Below are 10000 nucleotides of genomic sequence, written 5' to 3' on the forward strand. Positions count from 1 at the left end.
CAGTGGTGAAACAACCGACCAGAACACACCCCGACACGCCCACACCGCCGCTCAGAAGCCGACCGGCTGCAGCACGTTGCATGTTAGCAGTACCTCAGTTACATGGTGGTGAAATGACCTCCAATCTGCACGGAATTATATTTGAATATTGGAAAATGGATGGATCAGACAAAAAAATATAGACATGTTTTTTTTGGTTTTCGCGACTTAAAATCCATAATTTCAAGTTATGAAAACCAAAATAATATGGGTTAAAAGAAATTGTTGTGCCATTTTAAGCGTAGATTAGCACTGGTGTTGTAATCGATTTGTGTCATTTGGGAAAACCTCTCTGTTTGGTTCTGTCCTGAACACTTATTTCCGTGGTTTACTCCTTTAATTGGACAAAGAGTGGCGTGTTTCCCGGCGACAGCTCTTAACATGGACTCTGAGTGTTTGTTATTCCGTGGAAGGATCCGGTTGTGAGATCAGGGAGACGCTGTAGGGAGGAAGTACCTGAACGTTCTTAGGGACCTTGAAACCGCTGCCACTCCTCGTTTGCTTCATGTCCATCATCTGTGAGCGGCAGCGGTGAGAGAATCAGAATTGGGGGCTATTGTGCGAGAGGCCTTTCATGCGTTTAGACCCGCATCCATGCTGCGCTGCTGAGGAATACCAAGCAGCCGCGGCCTGCGCCGCATCACAAGGCACAGGACGGAGATTGAAGGAGAGCAGTACGCAGATGGATTACAATAATGTACAGAAATAAATATAAAAACTTTAGTCACCAAGTTAGTTTGTGTAAGGACAAGTCTCTACAAGTAGGATTGTGGGAGTCCCTACCCACTGGTAGGAGGGAGGGAGACGGAGGCTTTCTGGCGGTGGACTGCCCAACATGGCGAGCATTTTCTTTGACAGTTCTAAACAGAGGATAAATTATAAGGATAAATGTTTTTAATCGGGTTGCTGGGGGAATCTCTGACTCTCTCGCCGCTGGTGCTGCGACCAGGCTCCTGGTCGGCTCTCGAGCCCTGTACGCCGATCCCCCTCTGCAAGAGTGACAAACATTAAGAAAGCTCCATGACCCGAGTCGGCCGAATCAGCGTCGTGCGGGCGCTGATTCGGCCGACTCGGCCACGGGAAAGGGAGCCATGCTGCCTCTGCAGCCACGGCTTGCCCTTGGTCTGCCATCAGGGTTCACGATGAGACAATGAATGTTAAACTAAATACACAATTTGCCCAGGCATTAAGAATAGAGGAACAGAGCACTTACCCACAATAGCATATAACAGTCATTATGGGTCGTATGTTGTCAATGGTCTCACCTTGGTTGATCATTAAATGTTAATAGAGTTAATTCCATGATAAATCAATGGCACATCTGCCTTTTCAAATGGAATAAAGAAATACAAAATATGGCAAAATGAAGTAACTTTGGCAACACACGTGTTATGTCATAGCAGCGACACCAGGAGATAATGTTCACTTGTGTATCTTGCCGTTTTAGATGGGACCTATTCTGCTTTTCCTTATTTTCTGTCATCCATGTAATGTTACAATGTGGGATGTTCATATTAGATGTGGACAAAGTGTCAAATAATGAGGTAAAGTAATGACAAAGTAATCGCTGTGAATTAAAACACTCATGATTCCGCTCCATCTGCTCCACCGTGCCTTTCTCAAATATAACAAACAATAAAAATAGTCTGCTTTTATGGTAGATGTACTTTTTTTGCTTTAAACTCATTCAGAATCAGATTTTGGGGGACTGATAAGAAGAAATCAATGAGAGTTAAGGAGTAAATCGAACGAAACCCGGAAGCCATCCTCAAACCCCATTGGCTCACAGAGCCTGGAACTTGTGCTGAAACCCCATTGGCTCACAGAACTCGTGGCCTCAGGAGGGTGGCTCCTCCCACTTAAACAGAGCGTCAGGAACTCAATGGATTTAGAGGCATGTTAGAATGGCTAGAATGCTTTAAAACATCAAAAACATGTTTTGGGGACCTCAGAGAGCCATAATAACTTGTGTAGAAAAGAGCATAATGGGTCTCCTTTAAGATTTCTGAAAATATGAAAAAATTAACAATCAAATAAAAAAATTGTATGGTTTTGCATAAAGGCAACTCTATAAATGGGGTTTCCCACCAAAAACTCCACTTTTAGACGTTAGTCTGAATGGGAAACGTGTCTTTAAAGTAAATGTCCAGACCTCTCACACACACATGAGAAAAAAGACCGAACCCCGATGAAAACAGTGTTTTCATCCACATCGGAAACTCACCAATTACAGTTGTCCGCGGCGTGCTACCGACGCGGCCCTTGGCTCCGAGGTGCGACGGACAGAAATTGCAGAAACATGGAGACACGGAGGGAGAGAAAAGCAGGAATACGGGTAGAAAAGGAGACGAAAGAGTGATCTGATCCATTTCACATCCGGAGCGGCGGAGCAGAGACTCAGAGACTCGGGGTCGGACTGCTATGCCAATCAGAGGCTAAACCGGGCTAACCGGATATCACACCGCGAACGCGGCGGAAAGCCCAGAGAGAGAGGGGGGGGGGGGGGGGGGAGAAGATATTTACAGAGGTGGACATAGATAGGGAAAGGTTTAAGTAGGTGGGAAAAAAAAGAAGAAGGGATGAAGCATTTGTTAATTGGCTGGTGGGGGTCAAGTGGGTAATGTTAATCAGATGCTAATGAGACGGGGAGGAGTGCATGAACATTACCCAGGCTGAACGGAGGTGGAACGGCAGGGGAGCCAGGAGGGAAGAACGAAAGAAAGAAAGAAAGAAAGCAACGAAAACAAACAGTGAGTCAAACGTGACGATAAAAACAAAGCGGTGGAGAGATTCTGGCGCACGGCGATGGAGAGGGTGCCTTCTACACTCGTCTATATTTCGTCCCTCCATCTCCGTCCCGCCAACCTCCCGTCCGTCCGCCACCCGAAGCGCTCAGCGTCCATGAATTATTCCAGAGGAGAACTTTGTTGTGGAGTGAGCGAGCGTGATGTCCCGTTCATCTCACCGCCATGTTACACGTGTTCCTCGCTCCAAATGGACTTTATTGACCCACCGGACCTGGTGCGCACGTCGGGGTGTGTGTGTGTGTGTGTGTGTGTGTGTGTTTTGGCATAGTGATAAAGTCTGTTACAGTGAATCTGGCTGAAGTCTTAATGGGACTTCTGTGTTCTCCACATGTGCGCCCCGGGGCCGTGCACACCCCAGGTTTAGTTTTTTATACTATACTAATAGGAATTGGATGAATTATTCAGTGAACTCCTCAACACCGACATATTATTCAGAGTGACACCAGCTGCAGAGGTGATTAGAGTGCTAGAGCACACGGGGACGGGCAGGAGAGTGCACGGGGAAAGGAAGGAGGGCGCACAGGGACAGGTGGGGGCGTGCACGAGGACGGGCGGGAGGGTTCACAGGGACAGGCGGGGGCGTGCACGAGGACGAGCAGGAGCGTGCACGAGTTCACAAGCTTCAACCAGAAGACGCCAGCGCCCCCCCCCGGCTCAAACCCCACCCAAGCGAGGAACCACTCCCGGAAAATACTTCTCCTGTGGCCCCCCTGAGAAGTGGGGCCACGGAGGCCAAGAGCAGAGTCCTCTTGATCCTCCTCAGTTTTTGAGCAAGTCCTCCGGTGCACACTTGGCGGGATGGAGGCGGAGCCGTCGTCCACAGCTTACAGTTTATTAGACGGTACTTTCCTTTAACAGCCTAGTTGTTATTTTGTACGGAGTACGACCAAACCGGGACAAACTATCAGGTCACGGTTTATTGCTGAAAATGCTCTTGATCACAGTTCCAGTTTCCTGCCGCTGATTTGAGAGGCGGCTTGCAGGCACCAAGCGCCCCAAAAAGAAGATCTCCGACAGGCCAGAAGGAGATGCCCAGAAACTTCCAGGTGGAAGACGGGAGCAAGTGCTGGATAGACGCATTATAAATACATGGAATACTCATGTGATGGCCGCTGTACCCGGTGCTACTGCAGGATAGCTGCAGTATAAATACATGGAGTACTTCTGTGATGGCCGCTGTACCCGCTACTAGTGCAGGATAGACGCAGTGTAAATACATGGAGTACTGCTGTGATGACAGTTGTACCCGGTGCTTCTGCAGGATAGACGCAGTATATATACATGGAGTACTCCTATGATGGCCGCTGTACCTTGTACTACTGGAGGATAGATCCAGTATAAATACATGGAGTACTCCTGGGATGGCCGCTGTACGGTAGTGGTAAACCTTTTGGCTGTAAATGCTCGTTATCTCTTTAAGATTTTTTATCGCATGTTTAGATCTTCAACAAAAACACGATGATAACAAGAGGGCATGTAGGCGCTCCTGACACTTATCACTCCCAGCTGTCCGTCAGGGAAGGAGACGACGTGATTGGTTCCATCTGACTGCGGAGGAGCAGAAGCCCCGCCCCCCCCCCTCACAGAGCAAGGCTTCCTGTGATAAACGCTGCAGGTCACAGAGAAACTGAGGAGTCGAAGGCGTTATCTGAACGGCAGCAGGCGTGAGACCGGACAAAAGATTAGACCCCGGTAGAGTTGGTTCTCCTGAATGCATAAGCATACAATATCGGAACACACACACACACACACACACACACACACACACACACACACACACACACATACACACACACACATACATACAGTTTTTTTTTTCTTATCAGTTGTCACCAACGTCCCCTTGTCACATGGTAGACAGGGGACTCCAATAAAAAGAGTGATTATGCGAGGCCCGGCAAGATGGCAGCAGATTTATTGTGTGTGTGACTGTGTGTGTGTGTGTGTGTGTGTGTGTGTGAGTGTGTGTGTGTGTGTGTGTGAGTGTGTGTGTGTGTGTGTGTGTGTGTGTGTGTGTGTGTGTGTGTGTGTGTGTGTGTGTGTGTGTGTGTGTGTGTGTGTCCATATTGTGCATGTGTGATTGTCTTCTCTGCAAGACGCTAAGTGCATGTACCCTTGTGGATGTGTGTGTGTGTGTGTGTGTGTGTGTGTGTGTGTGTGTGTGTGTGTGTGTGTGTGTGTGTGTGTGTGTGTGTGTGTGTGTGTGTGTGTGTGTGTGTGTGTGTGTGTGTGTGTGTGTGTGGTGCACGTGTGCGTTTGTGTGTGTGATTGTTAAACAATGGCTGTAAAATGTGTGTTATCACAGTCGAGTGGCAGATCACTCTCTTTATGTATGTTGTCTTATCTCCGCCGGCACATGTGTGGATTTATAAGTGTGTGTGTGTGTGTGTGTGTGTGTGTGTGTGTGTGTGTGTGTGTGTGTGTGTGTGTGTGTGAGTGTGTGTGTGTGTGTGTCTGCATGCACGAATGTGTGTTTACAGGCGTCTGATTCTTCTCCTAAGGCACTTGTTACTAATATTGACATTGGCAGCATCAGAAAAGTAACAATGGATTCAGACACAAATGCATGCACATGGCCGTCCAGATGGATTTGTGGATAGCGGGAGGGTTGACATTAGCGAGACACTTGTTTGCACAGACGTCGCTATTGGCCAAGCGGGTGCCAAAGTATTTCGCCTCTAATCCCTTGTTCTTAAACCGCCTTAATATCCTTGGCAACAACTCTCAGCTCTGATTCCCTGAAGGTGCAGATTATTTGAAGAACAATTCCTCCTCTCGGTTGGAGGAAGTTTCCTCCCAGTGCTTGGCCTGGCGTGTCTGTCAGCGTCTGAGCAGACCTGGATTCTTACCAAACCTCAGTTTGGTTCCTACCCTATTTGAGAAGGGTAAGAACACGCCCAGTCAGAGTAAAACAAGGGAAGGAGAACAACGAAGGAGGTTGTGAACTCCATGAATTTGACATTAGCAATGCAGGCGACACGCGTGTGAAACTCAGCTTGAACCTGAAATGAAACCTGAAGTCTCCAGGTTTCCCAGGTTTCAGATTTGGCTGTAAACGTCACGCTTTTGACTGTGTAAGAGAGGGAACTTGAACGGTTGAATTGGTGGAAAGACATGGCGGCGCTGGCACTACGGTGTTAAATTACCGCCCAATGTGTCCAGAAGCATCACAGTTTGTCAGACAACTGACAGATAACCAGCGATATCTATGTTTCGATGCTTTTGCTCAGGAGCGGGTCGTCTAGTAATCGGAAGATCCCCGGCTCCTCCTGGTAGCATGCTGATGTTTCCTTGAGACACTTAACCCCCTAACTGCTGCTATACAGCAGCCCATTGCTCCCAGATACGTCAGTGACTAGGATGGTAAAATGCAGAGAAATGCATTTTGTTGCCTCAGTACTTGTACTCTGTGCGATGACAATTAGTTGAATCTAATCTAATCTAATATGCAACACATCTAAGAGCATAATCTCAAATGTTGGCCTGAAAAGTAGTGCTGCTTCAAATTGCTGACTAGTCTGTCTGAGGCGAGGACAGAGAACCCCGTGCCTTACAAGGGCCTGCTGGACAGTGATTTCCGGTGATAATAATGATGCAATACAGCCTATGTGGAATTCATATTTTGACATTGTTAATTCTAGTCCATATAATCACTATTATCACCATTGCTATCAGTATTTTTGTCACTCAGAAGGGTTAAGGCGTCACACTGGCTGGACTTTATTCTGCATTTCCAACCAATATACAATATACGATATACAAACATGTAATTGAACGTGTAATAACCTCTGACCAACGACCAAGAGGAAGGGGATGTGAACCATCCTGGCCGATGACGACACCTGCATTCAGATTGGTGTGGTTACTGGTCGGAATGGGGACAACAAATGACATGAAATTCATTCAGATGCCGAATTTTAGATGCCGTTTTGAAAACCATTCACGATAGAGATAGAGAGCAACCACATCTACATTTCGCTGTGCGACAGCATAGGAGCAGATGCTCTTTTCTTGTAGTTACTTGCTGAAGGAAAGCCAACAGGCCTTGACCAGGGTGCTTGAAAGATTCCACCATGTTATCTCAAGTTGTGAATGTTTTCTTTGATCAGTATAACTGTGAAGCGGGAGCTTTAGACTGGTGCAGAGTGTGCAGCAGTTAGTGTGGTGTAGTGCCTGGCATTATTTTTCTAATTATTATTTTTATTTTTATTATTATGTGTTTTGAAATATTCAGTCAACTCCCCTTCCACGCACGCACGCTCTCGCACGCACAAACACACTCCGTCGGTCCAGTTTACGCCTCCTTCCAGATTGCACATCCATTGTTTTGTGCTCTCAGGCAGATCCATTCCAGCTTCCCACTCGCATCTCTCTCCGCTCGCTTTACAACAGCCAAGCAGCCACATCAAGAGCATCTCAGAGCCGCCGTTCTCTCCTCTGTTTCCCCTTCTCCTCTCTTCAAGATGATCACTTTCTCAGCATCTAAACCAACTAAAGCCACATGGACAGAATGAGGGAATGTGGTTAAAGCAAACTAGATCCCCACACCACACACAAATACAATCAAACAGAATTGCAAATAGAATACAGAGAAGTTCATAACTTGTCAACAGTTTTGAGGTGTCGATTTACAGCCTTAGTAAAGTTGGATATATAACCAGTTAGACAGTTCATAACCAGTTAGACAGTATATAACCAGTTAGACAGTTTATAACCAGTTAGATAGTATATAACCAGTTCGATAGTATATAACCAGTTAGACAGTATATAACCAGATAGAGGGTATACAACTATTTTGACAGGTATGTAACCAGTTCAACAGGTATGTAACCAGTTCGGTAGGTATATAACCAGTTCAACAGGTATATAACCAGTTAGACGGTATATAACCAGTTAGACAGGTATAATATCAGTGAGACAGGTGTGGAATCGGTTAGACAGGTATATAATCAGTGAGGAAGCTATGGAATCTGTTAGACAGGAATATAATATGTCAGATAGGTATATTATCAGTCAGACAGGTATATAATCTTTTAGACAGGTATATAATCAGTCAGACAGGTATATAACCAGTTAGATGGTATATAACCAGTTCAACAAATACTGTATATAACCAGTTTAACATGTGTATAACTGGTTTTATGGGTATATAACCAGTTACATGTTGGATGGTATACACAGTTTACACAGTATATAACCAGTTTGAAAGGTATATGAGCAGTTCAACAGGTATATAACCAGTTAGATAAGTATATAATCAGACAGGTATATAAACAGATAGACAGGTATATAACCAGTTAGATAAGTATATAATCAGACAGGTATATAAACAGATAGACAGGTATATAACCAGTTAGATAAGTATATAATCAGACAGGTATATAAACAGATAGACAAGCATATAATCAGTTAGATGGTATATAATCAGTGAGACAGGTATACCGTCTGTTAGACAGGGTTATCATCTGTTAGACAGGCATGTAATCTGGTAGACAGGTATATAATAAGTCAGACGGGTATGTAATATGTTAGAAAGGTATATATTCAGTTTGACAGGTATATTACCAGTTACATTGTATTTAACCAGTTTAACAGTATATAACCAGTTAGACAGGTGTATAACCAGCTTGCCAGGTGTATAACAAGTTAGACAGCTATATAACCAGTTAGACAGCCATATAACCAGTTAGACAGCTATATAACCAGTTAGACAGGAATATAACCGGTTGAACGGGTATATAACCAGTTAGACACTGTGCAATCCGTTTGACAGGTATATAACCAGTTAGACGGGTATAAAGTCATTCAGACATGTTTATAATCAGTCAGACAGGTATATAATCAGTCAGAGAGGTATTCAATCAGACAGACAGGTATACAATCAGTCAGACAGGTATACAATCAGACAGGGATATAACCGGTTAAACAGTGTACAACCAGTTTGACGGGTATATAGTCAGCCAGCCAGGTATATAATCAGTGAGACAGGTATATGATCAGTCAGACAGGTATACAATCTTCCGGCAGCTCACGTCACGACTTCACACTGAGGCTGTAGATCTCCACCGAGAAAACGTGGACGCGGCGTCCCGCAGCGCGTCCCCAGGAACCCCCATAACACCACCATGACTTGTGAACAAACTCCTTCAAAAGGTGAACCACAGACCCATCAAGCGCTCGAACTGACGTCGCCGCCCGCCGCGCCATAAAACAAACGTCATATTGTGACCGCTGAGTCCAATTAAAGAGAAGGAAATGATGAGGGGGAAAAAGAAGTGGACAGCGTGGCCTCCAAGTGTTAAGGCGTCGGGGGATTTAAAGTTTGGTTGATCGCAGACAAGGTTTTTCTTTCATGCTCTCTCCTCGGGACGTTATCGGGAACAATGACGTGAACGCAAACTGGAGCGAATCCACAACCACAGCGGGGAAAGGAAGCAGACGGCCAGTTTTTGGGAAAAAAAAAAGGGGGGGGGGGGGGGGGTGGGATGTGTGGAATAATGAAAAGTGATGAAAGATGCGGACTTCCGCGTCTTGCTGTGTATATTATTTCATTTCAATTCTAGAATTTCACGCCCTGTTATGTCTCTCTCTATCTTCCTGTTTCCTGCCTCTGGCGCCACCCCCACCCGTCCCGCCCCGTACCTGCCTTGCCCTTGCTCCGATAGAGAGATTCACACGTGGAGAACTCTGAGCGTGGGGTATCGTATGTTTACTTCTAGACATCACCGCACCATCCGCTCTCACTCACTCACACCCGTCGCCTTTTCCTTGTTGCTCCGCCAAACGCATCTTCCAGCCGCGAATGTGAAAGATTCCCCCGAGCCAACAAGTTCACATCACCTGACACGGGGACGACCCTGATATGGAGGATTTCGCAAGATGAGCGGGAACTCATTGGAATAATTTATGTTTTGGGTTTTTTTTCGACACAGCTCATATTATTATCATTTTAGGTAACTCCCCTGCTCCTTCTGCAATAATCCATTGCAGTGCTAGCCTCGTTTGTCAAAGTCACACGTTTTAAAAACTATAATGATGACCCAATAATGACCCAATAATGAAGGCATTCCAATCCACGCCTGTCACAAGAATAACGCAAATTTATTTAATTTACAACTTTATAACTTCCATAAGGACATTATACTAGACTTTTC

General features: G+C 45.6%; 1 protein-coding gene across 1 annotated transcript in view; it reads left to right on the top strand.

Annotated features, from left to right (window-relative positions):
* ptprt (protein tyrosine phosphatase receptor type T) overlaps positions 1 to 10000 on the top strand; it is a gene marked incomplete at its 3' end in the record, with an annotated part of 224576 nt that overhangs the window by 125242 nt on the left and 89334 nt on the right. Inside the window, exon 16 of the mRNA XM_080001601.1 lies at positions 9512 to 9544. Coding sequence (XP_079857727.1) covers positions 9512 to 9544 — 33 coding nt within the window. The remainder of the gene's footprint in view (positions 1 to 9511; positions 9545 to 10000) is intronic.

Source organism: Zeus faber, assembly GCF_960531495.2.
Source record: "Zeus faber genome assembly, chromosome: 5".
NCBI classification, from domain to species: domain Eukaryota; kingdom Metazoa; phylum Chordata; class Actinopteri; order Zeiformes; family Zeidae; genus Zeus; species Zeus faber.